General features: G+C 46.8%; 1 protein-coding gene across 1 annotated transcript; it reads left to right on the top strand.

Annotated features, from left to right (window-relative positions):
- The first annotated feature begins 1,513 nt into the window (after positions 1-1,513).
- CUNH19orf44 (chromosome unknown C19orf44 homolog) lies at positions 1,514-17,572 on the top strand. Its single transcript, XM_036240828.1, has 7 exons — positions 1,514-2,279; positions 5,875-6,199; positions 9,875-9,948; positions 10,987-11,368; positions 12,618-12,713; positions 15,007-15,173; positions 17,501-17,572. The coding sequence occupies exons 1-7, from the start codon at positions 1,515-1,517 to the stop codon at positions 17,570-17,572; spliced, it is 1,881 nt and encodes a 626-aa protein (XP_036096721.1). The 5' UTR covers position 1,514.
- Positions 17,573-17,945: the final 373 nt, after the last annotated feature.

Here is a 17,945-nt window from a genome sequence, read left to right as displayed (position 1 = left end):
ACACAGGAACTTCAGAATATGATGAGAGCTCTGCTCCTTCTCTCCTGAAACATGTACACTAGCATGTGCACATAACATGGCTGACACTTGGTAGGGGGTGCTATGTCTGACCATAGCTTTCCCCTCCTTCTAGGGCAGTGGTTCTCACACTTTAAGTGAAAGAAGATTTTCCTGGGGAACTCAAATCACAAGTTGTGTGTGTTTTTTTAATAATATTCACCCAAGGATATGTTTTTATTGATTTTTAGAGAGGGAGAGGAGAGAAACATTGATGTGAGAGAGAAACATCGATCAGTTGCCTCCCAAACATGCCCTGACTGGGAATCAGACCTGCAACCTTTTTGGTGTATGGGATGATGCTCCTATCAACTGAGCCACCCGGCCAGGGCCAGATTGTGTTTTAACTGCTCTTTTGTTAGAGAACTGAGGACACTTGGATAAAAGAGGAGCCCCGACTTGGGTATAGCTGGAAAGCAGGACTCACTCAGAGTAGAGGGGAAATAACTGGTGCGGCAGTGAAGATTTGAATTTGGCTCAGGTGCTCACCCACCAGATGACCTTGGCCGGTGACCTAACCTATGGGGACTTTTATTTCCTGCACCACCTGTATGAAAGGGGGGTGACAATAACTGACTCACAGGTTTGCATGAGGATTAAATGAGATAAGGTAGCTCTGAGCAGAATGCCGGGTATACTACTGGAGGCTGAGAAGTGCTGGCTCTTATGTTTCATACGTAACGTCTCATTAAGATCTGGCATTAGCCCTGGCCGGTTTGGCTCAGCGGTTAGAGCGTCGGCCTGCGGTCCGGAGAGACCCGGGTTCGGTTCCCGCTAAGGGCGCGTACTTCGGTTGCAGTTTGTCCCCGGCCCTGGTTGGTCGTGCGGGTGGCAGCCACTCGATGTGTCCCTTCACGTCGATGTTTCTCTCTCTCTCTCCCTTCCTCTCTCTCCCTCCCACTCTATCTGTACAAAAAATGGAAAAATATCCTCGGGTGAGGATAAAAAATAAAAAAAATAAAATAAAATAAAAAGATCTGGCATTAAATGGTAATTCCTTTAATGGTACCAATTGTCTGGTCATTTTCCTTGTTATCATCGGGCTTGAAGGGAAGGCCAGACTGAAAAAGGGGATTTGATCTCTCCTGGGGTGGTGGGCAACACTAAGAGATTTTTTTGTTGTTGCTAATCTTCACCAGAGGATAATTTTTCCATTTATTTATTTATTTTAGAGAGAGTGGAAGGGAGGGGGAGGAGGAGAGAGACATAGAAGAAACACTGATGTGAGAGAGACACACACACGCACACATTGGTTGGTTGTCTCCCGCATGTGCCCCGACTGGGGCCGGGGATCCAACCTGCAACCCAGGTATGTATCCTTGACCAGGAATTGAACCCATGACCCTCCAGTATGTGGGCTAATGCTCTAACCACTGACCAGGGCAACACAGAGATTTGTATGTATTATTTGAACACCAGGTATGCGTATGATAAGTCTTCTTTCTTTCCTCCCTAGAATGGCTTCAACAAGAAAAAAAAACCACCCCATGCATGATATCTTTGGTGATTTCAATGATATTTCCTTAGAAGATTCAAAGATGGAAAAAATAAAAAACTTGAATATCAGTAGGCATCTTACCAAAAGAGCTTCCAGTCATAGCAGATTTCTAAAAAGAAGCCAAACTACGGGTGAAGAACACTTATTCCCAAAAGAGGATGCTGGCCTGGGGAGTGGGCCCTGGTTATCCTCAGGTGGACCCCCTACTACTGCCTCAAAGCTCAGGACCAGCACTGCACTTAGGAAGCTAGCCCAGATCGAATCCAGGATCATGAATCGGAAGGTACAGATGGACCTGTCTGACATGGAATCCAACCCAAAGACCTCCAAGGACAATCTTCCCAGGAGAGCAGACAAAATTCCTCCTAGGAGTACAGTTGCACTTTCTTCACAGAATACAGACAAAATCTCCCACAAGCAGGCCTGTGAAATTCCTGTCACTGAGAGCAACATGTCAAGCGGGAAGGTCAGTAGGTTTCTAAAGAAGAGAGAGCCACCTGTTGAGAAGCTGTCCCCTGAAGCCCATTTTGGGAAAGAGAGAAATTTTTCAATACCCAAAGAAAAAGAACCTATTAGAAAATTGGATTCTCCAGACAGTGATGAAGAGGAAATGAAAGAGTTTCTGGGAAGCTTGATGGAATCTTTTAGAGAAAAAGAAACCCGCAGGAATCAGGGTATCACCAGTACCAGAGTCAGTGAGAAAGAACAAATAGAACTATTCTCGGTAAGGTTTGCATGTATTTATTTTTAACAAAGCCTTTGCATTTGTACCTTTATGTCATAGCACTGGAGACTTCTGATAGCAGCCATCACCCAGAAGCTACCTAAGAAAAGGGTTTGACGATGAAAAGTTAGATTTTAGGCAGTCACAGCTACCTATTGTGGGCTTGCTCTGTAGGGTATGGAATTTGGGACACATTAGGCGGTTTTGCAATAACTTGTACCTGTGTACACCACAGGACAGCACTTTGTATGACTGATTGAACACTGGCAGTGAATAATGCCATAGGCAATCCATGTCTACTTGTCATTGTACCACACAGAAATCATTCAGTTGGGAAACTGCATTTCCATTATTATTTTATTTTGTTTATTTATTTTATCCTCACCCGAGGACATTTTTCCACTTTTTGTTCGGATAGAGTAGGAGGGAGAGAGAGGAAGAGAGAGAGAGAAACATTGACGTGAAAGAGATAAATTGAGTGGCTGCCACCCACACGACCCAAACAAGGCCGGGGACAAACTGCAACCGAGGTACGTGCCCTTAGCGGGAACCAAACCCAGGTCTCTCTGGACTGCAGGCTGACGCTCTAACCACTGAGACAAACCGGCCAAGGCTGCGTTTCCATTTTTAAAAATTGGGGCCCTGGCCGGTATAGTTCAACAGTTAGAGTATTGGCCTGCGGTCCAGAGAGACCCAGGTTCGGTTCTCGCTAAAGGTACGTACTTCGGTTGCAGTTTGTCCCCGGCTCTGGTTGGGTCGTGCAGGTGGCAGCCACTCGATGTGTCCCTTTCACATCGATGTTTCTCTCTCTCTCTTCCTCTCTCTTCCTCCCACTCTATCTGAACAAAAAATGGAAAAATGTCCTCGGATGAAGATAAAAAAAAAAAATTGGGATGAAATTCAATTAACTGCCCTGGCTGATTTGGCTCAGCAGCTAGAGCGTTAGCTCAGCGGCTAGAGCGTCGACCCACGGACCAGAGAGTCCTGGGTTCGATTCCCGCTAAGGGCACTTACCTCAGTTGCAGTTTGTCCCCGGCCCCGGTTGGGGTCGTGCGGGTGGCGACTACTTGATGTGTCTCTCTCACATTGATGTTTCTCTCTCTCTCTTACTCCCTCTCTCCCTCCTGCTCTATCTGAAGATAAATGCAAAAATGTCCTTGGGTAAGGATAAAAAAAAAGAAAGAAATTCAATTAACCATTTTCAAATGAGCAATTCAGTGGCATTTAGTACTTTTACAATGTTTTGCAACCACCACCTCTATCTAGTTCCAGAACTTTTTTTTATCCTCACCCGAGGACATTTTTCTATTTTTTTGTTCAGATAGAGCAGGAGGGAGAGAGGAAGAGAGAGAGAAACATCAACGTGAGAGAGACACATCATGTGGTCGCCACCCGCATGACCCCAACCGCGGCCGGGGACAAACTGCAACTGAGGTAAGTGCCCTTAGCAGGAACCGAACCCAGGACTCTCTGGTCCGCAGGCCGACGCTCTAGCCGCTGAGCCAAACCAGCCAGGGCAGTTAATTGAATTTCATCCCAATTTTTTTTTTATCTTCATCCGAGGACATTTTTTTGTTCAGATAGAGTGGGAGGAAGAGAGAGAGAGAGAGAAACATCGATGTGAAAGGGCCGGGGACAAACTGCAACCGAGGTACGTGCCCTTAGCGGGAACCGAACCTGGGTCTCTCTGGACCGCAGGCCGACACTCTAACTGCTGAGCATTACTGGCCAGGACCCAGAACATTTTTATCACCCCCAAAGCTGACCCTGTACCCATAAATAATCACTCCCCATTTCACCCTTCCATAGCTCCTGACTACCACTAATCTGCTTTCTGTCTCTATGGATTTGCCTGTCCTGGACATTTCATTTATTTATTTTTTATTTTTTTCAAAATTATACCATTTTATTATTCTTTCTTTCTTTTTTTTTTTCAATTTATTTATTTTTTATTACAGATAAAAATTTTTGTTACAGATGTTTCTCCTTTTTCCCCACTGATTCCCCCCTCCTCCTCCCTCCCTGCCTCGTCCCCAGTTTGTTGTCCATGTCCACTGTTCATGCACACATGCATATAAGTTCTGTGGTTTATCTCTCCCCCACCACCCCCTCTTCTGGGGATTGTCAGTCTGTACCCCACTTCCACGTCTGTGGGACTACCCCATTCCTCAGACTGTTATATTCATCATATTCCACAAATAAGTGAGATCATATGATACTTGTCTTTCTCTGTTTGGCTTGTTTCACTTAGGATGATACTTTCCAGGTCCCTCCATGTAGTCTCAAAGGATAAGAGATCTTTCTTTCTTATAGGTGCATAGTACTCCATTGTGTATATGTACCACAGCTTTTTTATCCATTCATCTACTGATGGACACTTGGGCTGTTTCCAGATCTTAGCTATTGTAAATAGTGCTGCTACAAACATGGGGGTACATATATTCTTTCTGATTGGTGTTGCAGGCTTCTTAGGGTATATTCCTAGAAGCAGAATCACTGGGTCAAATGGAAGTTCAATTTTTAATTTTTTGAGGTAACACCATATTGTTTTCCATAGTGGCTGCACCAGTCTGCATTCCCACCAGCAGTGTGCTAGAGTCCCCTTTTCTCCACACCCTCGCCAACACTTGTTGTTTGATGATTTGTTTGTTGATGGCGGCCATTCTGACAGGTGTGAGGTGATACCTCATTGTTGTTTTAATTTGCATCTCTCTGATGATTAGTGATGATGAGCATTTCTTCATACTGGACATTTCATTTAAATGGAATCTTACAACATGTGGCCTTTTGTGTCTAGTTTCTCTCAGCATGATGTTTTCAGAGTTCATCTATGTTGTAGCGTGTGTCAGTGCTTCACTCCTTATCATGGCTGAATAATATTTCACTGTGTGGCTGGACCATACCTTATTTATCCATAATCCATTGATGAGTATTTGGGTTGTTTCTACCTTTTGGGCATTGTGAATCCCTGGTACTATGAGCATTTGTATACAAGTATTTGAGTCTCTGTTTTCAGTACTTTTGAGTATGTACCTCAGAGTGGAATTAGTGGGTGCTACAGTAATTTTATGTGTAATTTATTGATGACCAGTCAAACTGTTTTCCACAGCAGCTGCACTATTTCACATTCCTAACAGCAGTATATGAGGGTTCCAACTTCTTTACATCATCCTCACCAACACTTATTTTCTGTTTTTTGATTATAGCTATACCAGTGGATGCTAAGTATTGGGAAGGCTCTGTTTTATGGGAAAACCTTCTGCATATTCATTTTGGTTCTGTTGAAGGTCCAAGCTGTCTTAGATCATGTACTCAGGGGCCCTCATTTAGAAATGTGTAATTAACAATATGTATTTGAAGGCAAAGTGATGTTTGTGATTATTTATAGAATATTTCTAATTCCAACATTATCTTATCTAAACGTTGTACCTTGACTTCCGGAAATGAGGGGAGAGAAGAGAAAGGGCTGCTGAGGGATAAATATCTGATCCAGGAAGCCTTTGTCTCATGCACCCTATTAGCCACATTGTCAAATGATAAGGACTTATTTATCACACATTTGTTAATTTTATTTCTTTTATTTTTGCCAAAGTAGGATCAGATCCCAATTCAACCAAAACTCCTTTCACTACCCAGTGAGGAACTTTTCAGCCCAAAGCCACTTGGAACATCACATCTGCCAACCTTCCAGTCAGCAGACCGGACTCTTCGCAGCGTGCACTCAAGAGCTCGCTCCCCACAGACTCACATTCCAGGGGACACAGCATCCAATACGGTGTCATCACTTTCCATCACCAGCGCTGTGTCAAAGTCAGTACCCTTGAGGATGGCACATGGCAGGCTCTCGTCCTCTCCCATAAGGAGTGAGGCCAGGCCTGGGGAGGAGTCGCTCTCAGAAGACTCGGACAACAGCCTAAATGGTAACTCACAGCCCTGTGCAAAGGTGTCACCCTGAGCAGAAAAGGTGGGGCCACCTTTAGGGTCCCCAGTGTGGCAGTCACAGACTGTTGTCACAGGAAGTGCATGGAAGGCCTTGTCGCACCCTCAACTTCCTGATCTCCGGGACCAAGTCAGATTTTTATTCTATCTTTTTTTTTTTTTAAATAGGTTTTTATTGATTTTTGAGAGCGAGAGGAAGGGAGAGGGAGAAACATTGATCGGCTGCCTCCCATATGCATTCTAACTGGAGATAAACTTGTAACCTGGGTATTGTGCCCTGACTGGGAATCAAACTCGTGACCTTTTGGTGCATGGGATGATGTTCAACCACTGAGCCACACTGGCCAGGGCTGTGTTCTGTCTTTAATCTCTTCATCCAGTAACACTGACCAATTACAGAGCAATAACCCGAAATCCTTCTAGAAATCCTTCTAGAGCCATGTGCAAAAGAAAGGCAACTCAATTTTCCTTTTTTGTGAAAGAGAAATTGCCTCCTTACCTTTTTATTCAATTTTTTTTTTTTTTTTTTTGGTACATGCCCCTAGCGGGGACTGAACCCAGGACTCTCTGGTCCGCAGGCCGATGCTCCAACCGCTGAGCCAAAGTGGCCAGGGCTGCCTCCTTTCCTTTTTAAATTTGGAAAAGAAATCACATCTCTAACCAGTTACAATGAAACATTTCTATTACTTACACATTAACATTTTTATTTTTAAATTATATGTGTTTAAGAAAGAAAGAGGAGCCCTGGCCAGTTTGGCTCGCCATTAGAGCATCGGCCCACGGACCAAACAGTCGTGGGTTTGATTCTGGTCAAGGGCACGTACCTCAGTTGCTGTTCATCCTTGGTCCTGGTCGTGAGGGAGGCAGCCAGTCAATGTGTCCTTCTCACATCAATGTTTCTCTTTCTCTCTGTCTCTCCCCTTCCCATTCTATCTGAAGATAAATGGAAAAATATCCTTGGGTGAGGATTTTTAAAAAAAGGAAGAAAGAGGAGAAGGGAAAGAGATGTGCTGCCAATGTGAATTTCTTCCATCTGGGGAGCTTCATCTTCAAATCTAAATATATGGTTTTTTGTTGTGTTTTTTTTTATCCTCACCCGAGGACATTTTTCCATTTTTTGTTCAGACAGAGCAGGAGGGAGAGAGAGAAAGAGAGAGAGAGAGAAACATCGATGTGAAGGGACACATTGAGTGGCTGCCACCCGCATGACCAACCAGGGCCGGGGACAAACTGCAACCGAGGTACATGCCCTTAGCGGGAACCGTACCCGGGTCTCTCTGTACCGCAGGCTGACGCTCTAACCGCTGAGCCAAACCGGCCAGGGCAATATATGTTTTTTTTAATTGATTTTTTTTTAGACAGGAAGGGAGAGAGAGAGATAGAAACACCGATGTGAGAGAGATACATTGATTGGCTACCTCCTACATGCCCCCCACTGGGGATCGAGCCTGAAACCCAGGCATGTGCCCTGACCAGGAATTGAACCGGGACCTCTCAGTCCATGGGTTGATGCTCAGTCCACTGAACCACACCGGCTGGGCTCAAATCTAAACTAAATAACTGTGTCTTTAGTACCTGCTGTGTTCCTGCACAAAGACAAGCAAATGCCAGCCCTGACTCCCAGGTGCTGGGTGACTGTAACTTGTGAATCAGTCGAAGGGGGGAGGAAAAGAAAGATTTTTCCTTTTCCTCTTCTAGGTTCTCTACGGGGTTCTGAAACAAAAGACAGATAAACAGGAGAAAAGCATGCACATAGTAAATATATATTTAATGTAAGTTTTACGTGACGTGGGAGCCTCCATAAGGAAATGAAGATCTGAAGGAACTGTCAAGCCTGGGCCTGTGTGTGCTAGGTTTTGATGAGGAACATAGAGGTCCGGAGAAATGCGACAGGACAAAAGGAAATGAGCTAAGGGCAGTAAACGGGGATGCTGAGCAGTGTGCCCATTGGAATTCCTCTCAGTATCCCTCTGTCTTGGCCGTGGGGGTGCTCCCTTCCTCTGGGTAGAGGAATGGCTCCTCTCACAGAAGGGTCTTCCACCTGCTTCAGGGAGGAGGTTAGAGTCTTTGCAGCCCCTGCCATTTCTCAGATTCCTTCAGCGTGAAATATTCAATATGCCGTGGTGCCACCCCAGTGAGGTGGGTGAGGGAGAAGTGCTGCTAACAAAGGTCCACCCCTCCTATCTGCCCAGGTTGGGTTAGGGTCAGAGAATGAAGTGGGACGAGGTCTAGGCTGTGGATATGAGAACACCTCTGTGAGCCCCTTCGGGGCTGCCGTCTGCCAAATGCCACTCAGCGCCTGGTGGTCAGGATCCTTGGGCATGAGGAGCTGCTAAATGGGTGTCCTCACCAATCTGACCCCACTGCTGGCCTGCAGGGGCCTCTCTTAGTGGCCAGACCCCCCCCCCTTCCCGTCCAGATGCAGGCTCCAGGGAGGGAGGCAGCTGGGAGTGAGTGGTGAGTACAAGTCTGAATTTGGGTCTGACATACCTGGGATGGACATCCTGCCCTGCTGGTTATTGGTTGTGCAGTCTTTCTGTGCCACAGCTTCCTCATTTGTAAAATGGGCCAGGGCTCAGTGAGCTACTGCATGTGAAGTTTCTCAGCTGGCACTGCTTCACAGGAAGTGCATGTGTGTAAGGGTTGGCTGATGTGACGATAATATTATGTCTTAGCCAGTGCTGACACTGCTCCAAGTGCTCAAGTCCGTAATCTCCCTTGGGGCCTTTGCCCGGGGCCAGCTCAGATAGCTTAATTCAGAGGTTTCGTCCATAAGCGCATGTTTGCACCTACCTGTGAATTGAGATGACGGTTAGGTTAGTGTTCGAGGAGCTTGGAGGAGCTCGGAGGTGGAGTTGAGCCCTCGGACTAGAACACAGGCTGGATTGGATCAAGTCTCACGATGGATGGGTGGAGAAGTGCACAGGACAGAGCCCTTCAGCTGGCCTTCCCAAAGAGAATGGGCAGTGTGCTCTTCTCCCTCCCACCTCCAGCTCTTGCCTCCTGCCCAGGGCCCCTGCTCCCATCTGTTCCTGCTAATAGTCCTTAGCACCCACAGCGTCAGGCTTTGGCAGTTGGCCAGCTGGCATGCCAAAATGCTAATTCAGTGTCAGCTCCCATATCCTTAACTTGCTTTAAATGAGAACACAGGATGTATCAGGCCCAGTCACATCTGCCTGAGGTGCCTCTCCACTAGGTCCTGCAGCCTTCTTCCACCTCCCCCAGGGCTGGAGTGCCCCTCCCACCCTCAGACCTCAAGCACACTTGTCACCATGCATCCTTCATTGCACTGTGATTGTCTGCTCATCTATCTGAACCAGGACCCCGGAGGCCAAGTGTTTGTTTATATAAATAATTTTTCTATCAGAACACAGCCATGCACATTTGTTTATACCTTACCCTTGGTAGCTTTCACACAATAAGGACAGAACTGAGTGGTTGGTACAGAAACAGTCTAGCTTTCAAAGACAAAAATATTTCCTAACTCTTTAGAGAAAATGTGTGCAGACCCCCTGGACTAGCTTACTGAGCACGGGGACGGCATGTCTTCCCATCATCCTGTCCTTAGCACATAGTTCATTGCCTGCAACATGATGACAAACATTTATGGAGTAAATAAATGAGTAAATATTATCATGTTACATTTTTAATTACAGATTTTAGAATAAATATTTTATCCCTTGATGATCTGGCTCCAATTGTCAGTAAGAAATCAGACTTGGAACAGAAAGTAAGTTCAACTATCAAATTTTTCATTATAGGTTATTACATAGAAAGGCTTGCAACTGTTATACTTCATTTCTTAACTTGGGGTGATTGTGCCTCCAGGGAACACTTGGTAATGTCTGGAGACATTTTTGATTGTCATGCCTGGGGAGGGGTGTGTTACTGATGGAATTGGTGGCTGCTGGGCTGGGTGCTGCTCAGTGCCCTGCAGGCACAAGACAGCCCCTGCTGCAAAGAACGTTCGAGACTTAAAAAATGTTGAGTGCCACAGGAGAGACCCTGACTTTAGGTGATAGCAGCATGAAGTCAATACAGGAGGCAATTAAAATAGGTCCCATTTAAATATGTTTTTATTGATTTTTTTAGAGAGAGAGATAGAAACATCTATGTGAGAGCGATACACCGAACGGCTGCCTCCTGCACGTCCCCCACTGGGGATCGAGCCCGCAACCTGGGCATGTGCCCTGACCAGGAATCGAACCAGAACTTCTCAGTCCATGGGCTGACACTCAATCCACTGAGCCACGCCAGCTGGGCTAAAGTGGGTCCCATTTAAACCGCCCCATAGCAACACCTGCCTGACTTGTTCCAGTGTCCCGTTGTGATTTCTTGTCATATTACTGACCACCTCACTATCAAAGGCATGTTTTTTGTTGTTGTTGTTGTTGTTGTTGTTTTGGTACGTGCTCCTAGCGGGAACCAAACCCAGGACTCTCTGGTCCACAGGCCGATGCTCCAACCACTGGGCCAAACCGGCCAGGGTTCAAAGGCATGTTTTAACAATACACAATAATGGTGCTTGAACAGATTTCACCCTTGTGTTCCCCTCACATACTCAAACCATCAGTGTTGAGTGCAGCAGCCCTGTGCTGACATTTCAAGAGGCCCACTCTATCTACCCAAATCTAATGAAGGACCAATGGGGACCCTCACCTGCTGGGCCCCTAGGGGTACCTTGCACCTCATTCTAAGGCAGCAGTATTTGGTGCATGTTCATCATTTGAAAACACATTCTGGTTATCTCTGCTGTCCTTCGTTTCAGAAAGGAGGTCAGAAGGAAAAGGCATCCCGCAAAAGCCCCTGGGCCAGGGGCCCCCCGACTGGCAGCGAGATCTCAGAGCATCTGAGTGAAACATCAGCCTCCTCTGCTGGGCCCCAGCATGCTTCCAGCCTGGGGCCGACGTCTGAGGAACCTGTGGCCAGCGTGATGAGCTTGGCTTATTCGGAAGATTTTGAGAAATCCCCAACTCTGACAGCATCAGAGTCAACAACCCGTTCTGAGGAGTCTTTGAGCCTGAAGACAGACCATCCCCCACCAACATGTACATCTCCGAAAAAGTGGACCCGGGGTGTTACAAGAGTCATGGTGAAGGAGAAGGCTGTGCAGACCCTTGACCCCACTTTCACATACCAGTGGACGAAGGGTGAGTGTGTGACCTGAGTGCCTGGGGAGGGAGGTGCAGGCCATGGCGGCAGGAACAGGCACTCAGGCTGTGCACTGGGGCTGTCCTTGGAGCATGAAAAGAAGCTCCAGTGTCTGGAGGTCTGGCTGTCGGTATTAACTAGCTGGCAGGACCTCGGCGTCCTGGTTTCCTCTTCCACCGATGAGGGGCAGCTGCCTGGGTGTTTCCTTCTCTTCCAAGTTCTCAAACATTATGAAAGTTTCCAGAATCAAAGACTAAGGCAGTGGTTCTCAACTGGGGTGATTCTGGCCACTGGGGACATTGGCAAGGTCTGGAGCCATTTTTGGCTGTGACAACTGGGATACAGTTTAGTGGGCGGAGGACAGGAATGCTGCTCAACATCCTGCAGTGCCCAGGATAGCCCCAGCAGAGAGTGATGTGGCCCCAGATGTCAGCGGTGCCAGGATGAGCCTGGGGACAGCACTGAAGCAGAGTCTGCCTTCCTGAGACTGTGCATCTTCAAGCGGCTCATGGGGCCCAGTACAGGGTCTCTGAGGGCTGCCACTAGTTGGCTGTCTCAGTTTGGGGTGTTTGGGTGGATTCTCTTCTGTGGTGCAGGGGCCCCTTCTCATCATGCCCAGTGTAACTTTCCAGACATTTCTTTTGTCCCCAGTGTCAGCCCTGGTCCTTCTGGACAAAAGTTCCCTTTCCTTTATTTATTTATTTATTTATTTATTTATTTATTTATTTATTTATTTATTCATCCATTCATTCATTCATTCATTCATTCATTCATTCAATCCTCGCATGGGGATTTTTTTTTTTTACTTATCTTCAGATAGAGCGGAGGGAGAGAAGGATGGAGAGAGAGAGAGAGAAAGAGAGAGAGAGAGAGAGAGAGAGAGAGAAACATCGACGCAAGAGAGACACATCGAGTGGCTGCCACCCACACGACCAACCAGGGCCGGGGACAAATTGCAACCGAGGTACATGCCCTTAGCGGGAACTGAACCCGGGTCTCTCTGGACCGCAGGCTTATGCTCTAACCACTGAGAAAACTGGCCGGGGTGAGTTCCCTTTTCTTTAAACAGTGTCTTGCTTCCTTGTCTCATCTAGATGACACCCACAACATAGACAGAGCTTGTTCCTGGACTGTGCAAGGGGGAGTAATTCTCCCTGACCAGTTCATTTAGAGTGGGGTGCTTAGTCATACAGCAGCCATTGTTCCAAATCCTGCCACTCACCCCCTCCCCCTTTTTCCTTGGGACAGAAACTGGTATGGCAACCATCGGGCCAGCTCTGGGAGGTGCCTACGTGGACCCCGCACCCATTGCCAGTCATGTTATCAGCGCAGATGCAATAGAAGGTAACAGCCCAGCTCGGGCTCTCGTGGTGAAGTGGGAAATTCACAACCACCGTTGAAAGTGTGGTGCCCTCTTTAGCACTGGGAGGAGGAATCTGTTGGGAGAGATTGTCACAGCCACAGGCAGCTGCTGCAGTTCCTAGGATCTCAGACAACAAACTGAGTGTCTAAGGACCTTTAGTCTCTCTCACCAAAGGACACCACTGTTGTACAAAAGGAGGTTATAAGTAACATACCTTTAAGGCGGTGGCCATTTTTATTTGTTATGTACCCTTTTGAGCCTTTTAATCCAGAATCCATATTTATTTTACCTCTGAAGAAAGACACTCAGCTAGTACTGTGAGGCAGCCAGCCAGGTGGACAGGGCCCTGGCCTCCCTGCTGAGTCTGGGGGAGTTGTGGGGCCTGGGGAGACCCATCCTTGCCTGGGATTGGGGGGGTGGGCAGGGGGAAAGGCACTGGGAAGACACTCAACAGTCACATAAAAGGCTTTTCCTGCCTGGCTGGTGTGGCTCAGTGGTTGAGCATCAACCCATGCACCAAGAGGTCGCCGGTTCGATTTCCGGTCAGGGCACATGCCCAGGTTGTGGGCCCAATCCCCAGTGGGGGGCATGCAGGAGGCGGCCGATCAGTGTTCCTCTCATTGATGTTTCTGTCTCTCTCCCTCTCCCTTCCTCTCTCTTTAAAATCAATAAAGAAAAAAAAAAAAAGCCTTTCCCTTAGAGAGCCCAGACTCTGCCAGGTCTCATGGGACCACTGATGGCTCGCATGATACCAGCAAGGGTACGTCTAGTACCTGCTATTTTTTTCCCATTTTAGTTTTCTTAACATTTTACAAATATGAGGATATTAAAATATACTGATTGTAACAAATGAAAAGTTTATATGTCTACAAAGTATTTTTATTTATTTTTTAATCTTCACTTGAGGATATTTTTTTCCATTTTATTTTCAGATAGAGAGAGACACATCGAACGGTTGCCTCCTGCACAACCCCAACCAGGGCCGGGGACAAACCGCAACAGAGGCACGTGCCCTCGACCAGAACTGAACTTGTGACTCATTAGTCCGCAGGCCAACGCTCTAACCACTGAGCCAAACCAGTCGGAGCTACAAAATATTTTTAAAAACTCAACATTAATCTCAAAGAGTTTTCCATGTTACTATGTAGCTTTAATAATGGTCACTTTTAACACTTGCAGTTTTTATTTCTAATTGTATTTTTATTTAATTAAAACTTTAAATTTTATTTTAATTACATGTTTAAAATGCATAATATCAAATTTACCCTCTTTCCCATTTTTTTGTTTGTTTGTTTTTTTGGTACATACCCCTAGTGGGAACTGACCCCGGACTCTTTGGTCCGCAGGCCAACGCTCCAACCACTGAGCCAAATTGGCCAGGGCCTCTTTCCCATTTTTAATTTTAATTTTATTTATTTAATTTTATTTTATCCTCACCCGAGGACATTTTTCCATTTTTTGTTCAGATAGAGTGGGAGGGAGAGAGAGAAACATCGACGTGAAAGGGACACATCGAGTGGTTGCCACCTGCATGACCCAATCAGGGCTGGGGACAAACTGCAACTGAGGTACATGCCCTTAGCAAACCCGCTCCCTGGACCGCAGGCCTCCGCTCTAATGGCTGAGCCAAACCGGCCAGGGCTATTTTTATTTTTTTTAATCCTCACCCAAGGATACTTATCCATTGATCTTCAGATAGAGTGGGAAGGAGGTGGGGGAGGGAGAGAGAGAAACATTGATGTGAGAGAGACACATTGATTGGTTGCCTCCCACATGGCTCCAACCAGGGCCGGGGATGGAACTGCATCCTGGAATCGAACCTGTGACTCTCTGGTCCATGGGCTGATGCTCCAAACACTGAGCCAAACCAGCCAGGTCCCTCTTTCCAATTTTTAAGTGTACAGTTCAGTAGTGAATAGATTCACATTGTGCAATTGCACATTTTGGGTGTCAGTTTACTAACCTCTCTTTGTGTTGGATGTGGAAGTGAAGGAAGACTTCTGTTTCTACCTAAGCGTTGAGCATTCTAGACATGCAGCTCTGAGGTTCACACACGGCAGTAGAAGGCAGTTCATTTACTAGAGACAGACACTGAATAGGTGAGGCCTTCACTACTTCCCAAGGTATCATCGCTTCTGGAAAGTATCTAGACATAGCCAAAGGGGTGGGGGCTGCAGAGCACCTGGGCCCAAAGCAGCTGACGCTGACAGGATGAGGGTACTGGTGGGGGAACAGGGGCCCAGGGACCACTCAGTAACTTGGTGCTGGGGGCAGCCCTGACAGCTTACAGCCCAGCTGTGTTCGCGCTCAATGACATGCTTAAGCAGCAGTTGATCCTGACACAGCAGTTCATTGAGGCCAGCCGGCATCTGCATGGGTCCCTCCTGCAGTCCCTGGACCGAGACTCGTTCCACTACCACACTCTGGAGGAAGCCAAAGAGGTGACTACAACACAGCTACCCCGTCCTGGGAGAGGGAGGGCAGACAGGGCTCTGACCATGGAGACAGCATTCAGCCCAGGGCAGCAGGGATGCGTGGGCCTGGTCACCTTCTGTCTGTCCTGTCAGGATGAAACTGCTCTTGGTCCATGATAAAAGCTGGTCTGGGTCAGGGGCACTGACAGTCAACCTGGCGAAGCTCTGAGTGACCTCGGACCAAAGGGGGGGCCTCCTTGGTGAGGGGTGCTGTCCCTTCACAGATTCTTCCCCAGCACCACCCAGCTGTGCTCTCCCTTCTCAGTCCTATGGGCTGAAGCTCAAGGGATGTCACACTCACCTTTTTCCCTCCAAAATTTTGTCTGATTGCACAAAATCTGTTATTTTATAAAAACAGTTACAGAGAGCCCTGGCCAGTTTGTCTCAGCAGTTAGAGTGTTGGCCTGCAGACCAAAGAGTTGCGGGTTTGAACCTCAGTTGCGGTTGGTCCCAGCCCTGGTTGGGGTCGTGTGGGAGGCAGCCAGTCGATGTGTCCCTCTTACGTCAATGTTTCTCTTCCTCCCACTCTATCTGAACAAAAATGGAAAAATATCCTCGGGTGAGGATTAAAAAAAAATGTTACAGAGAGATGTAACTTTATAAAGTCCTCTGTAATTTCAGAGATAACTATTACCAATTTGATATATTCTTTACATTTTTCTTATGTAAAATATGAACTACATTATGTATATTACATATACAATATATAAATATATTACCATGTAATAGGTATATTCTATGTAATATGTATATGTATTATTTTGTTAATCCTCACCTGAGGATATTTTTCCATTGATATTTTAGAGTGGAAAAGAGGGAGGGGAGAACGAATGAGTGAAACATTGATGAGAGACACACATCACTTGGTTGCCTCCTGCACAACCCCAATCAGTACGTGCCCTTGATTGGGAATCGAACCCAAGACCCTTCGGCCCTTGGGCTGACACTATTAACTGCTGAGCCAAATGGGCCAGGGCATCTATGTATATTTCTTTTTTTTTTTCTTTATTGATTTGAGAGAGAAACATCGATGAGAGAGAACTTCGACTGGCCGCCTCCTGTATGTCCCTTCACCGGGGACTTGACCCACAACCTGGGCATGTGCCCTGAATGGGAATCGAACCGGTGGCCTCTTGGTGCATGGGTTGACGCTCAACCACTGAGCCACACAGGCCAGGATATGTATATTTCTCTAAAGAAATGGCATCATATTATATGAACTGTTCTGATGATTTTTATCATTTATCTACCAGTATTTTAGTATGTGTTTCTTTTTTTTTTCTTTTTTTTATCCTCGCCTGAGGACATTTTTTTGCATTTATCTTCGATAGAGCGGGAGGGAGGAAGGGAGGAAGAGAGAGAGAGAAACATCAATGTGAGACACATTGACTGGCTGCCACCCACACAACCCCAACCGGGGCCAGGAACGAATCACAACTGAGGCACGTGCCTAGTGGGAACTGAACCTTGGACTCTGGTCTGCGGGCCAATGCTCTAACCACTGAGCAGAACTGGCCAGGGTTAGTATGTATTTCTAAAAAATAAGAACTTTTAAAAAACAGTCACAATACCATTATCATACCAAAACCTAATTAACTTTTCTTCATATTGTTGGATATCCAGGGTTCAGATTTCCACTTGTTTCATAAAAGTTGAACATTTTTTCCTCAGGATCGACACAGTCCATATATCTAGATTGTCTTCTGTCTTTTTAGCCTCCTAATCTGGAACAATAGTTCTTGGGCTTGAGCAGCATACTACCCCCAAGTCTGTGACTCCCCAGGTTGTTGGCAGAATGGCCCACTGGGGACCCACTTTAAGAACCACTGACTACTCTACACATCTCCCCCCTCCCATCTGTTTTCTTGTAGTTTGTTGAAGAAAACAGGTTGTCTGACAGTCTTCCACATTCCAGACTTTGCTGATTGCACCCTATAGGATCCTTCTTGTTCCTCTGTTGGATGTCCATCAGTTGATTGGACACGAGCTGAAGTGATCTGATCATGTTACCTGCTTATAGCCCACCATGGCTCCTTGCTGCCTGTTCTGTGTCCATGTCCTGAGAGTGGCACCCAGGCTGTTCTTCGTGACTGCAGTCACTCAACCTTTCAGACTTAGCCAGTCAGCCAGGGCTCATCTTTTCTGTTTCCACGGCATTTTCACATGGCATCCTGTCATTTTTCTTTCGTCAGCCTGACCAGGAACTGCTGGGGACAGGCACTATCTTCAGCACCCAAAGCCTCAGTAGGCTGAGGTGGGTGATGACATGTCCCTGTCTGTCCCCTGCTCCACAGTACATCAGGCACCACAGGCCCGCTCCACTGACCATGGAGGAAGCTCTGAAGGAGGTGAAGAAGGAACTGTGAGCACCAGGTAAGGCTAGACTTGTGGGTCTGATCTAATGAGCTGATCCAGTATTCCAGCCATGACACTTCAGTGTCCAGGGGATATTCAACGTGTGAGGGGGGCAGGTGGCACCCAGGACTTACCTGAGTAGAATCCCAGCTCCATCCTCTTCTAGCTGAGAAGTTGACCCCTGCAAGCCCCTACCTCTTTAGAGTGACTGGCACCTGAGAGGACAGACCACAACCCAATGGAAATGGAAGCTGCGTGGAGATGTTACCACTCATGGCAAGACAGAGGAGGCCAGCCTGTCTGGAGCCCCATGAAATGGCTCCATCTGGCCAGGTGCTGGCTTCCTAACAAGCTAAGGTAGATGGTGAGAAGAGACACAAGGCC

The sequence above is a fragment of the Molossus molossus genome, unplaced genomic scaffold (assembly GCF_014108415.1).
Source record: "Molossus molossus isolate mMolMol1 unplaced genomic scaffold, mMolMol1.p scaffold_m16_p_4, whole genome shotgun sequence".
Classification (NCBI taxonomy): Eukaryota; Metazoa; Chordata; class Mammalia; order Chiroptera; family Molossidae; genus Molossus; species Molossus molossus.
The sequence above is the reverse complement of the archived record's forward strand: the minus strand, read 5'-3'. Positions and strand labels throughout refer to the sequence as shown.

Excerpts from the sequence above, each read along its gene's own strand:
- CUNH19orf44 (XM_036240828.1), top strand. The coding sequence starts at position 1,515 with ATGGCTTCAACAAGAAAAAAAAACCACCCCATGCATGATATCTTTGGT. Across the intron at positions 2,280-5,874 it reads AACAAATAGAACTATTCTCG|GATCAGATCCCAATTCAACC; the intron begins GTAAGGTTTGCA and ends TTGCCAAAGTAG. Across the intron at positions 12,714-15,006 it reads CAGCGCAGATGCAATAGAAG|CCCTGACAGCTTACAGCCCA; the intron begins GTAACAGCCCAG and ends TGCTGGGGGCAG.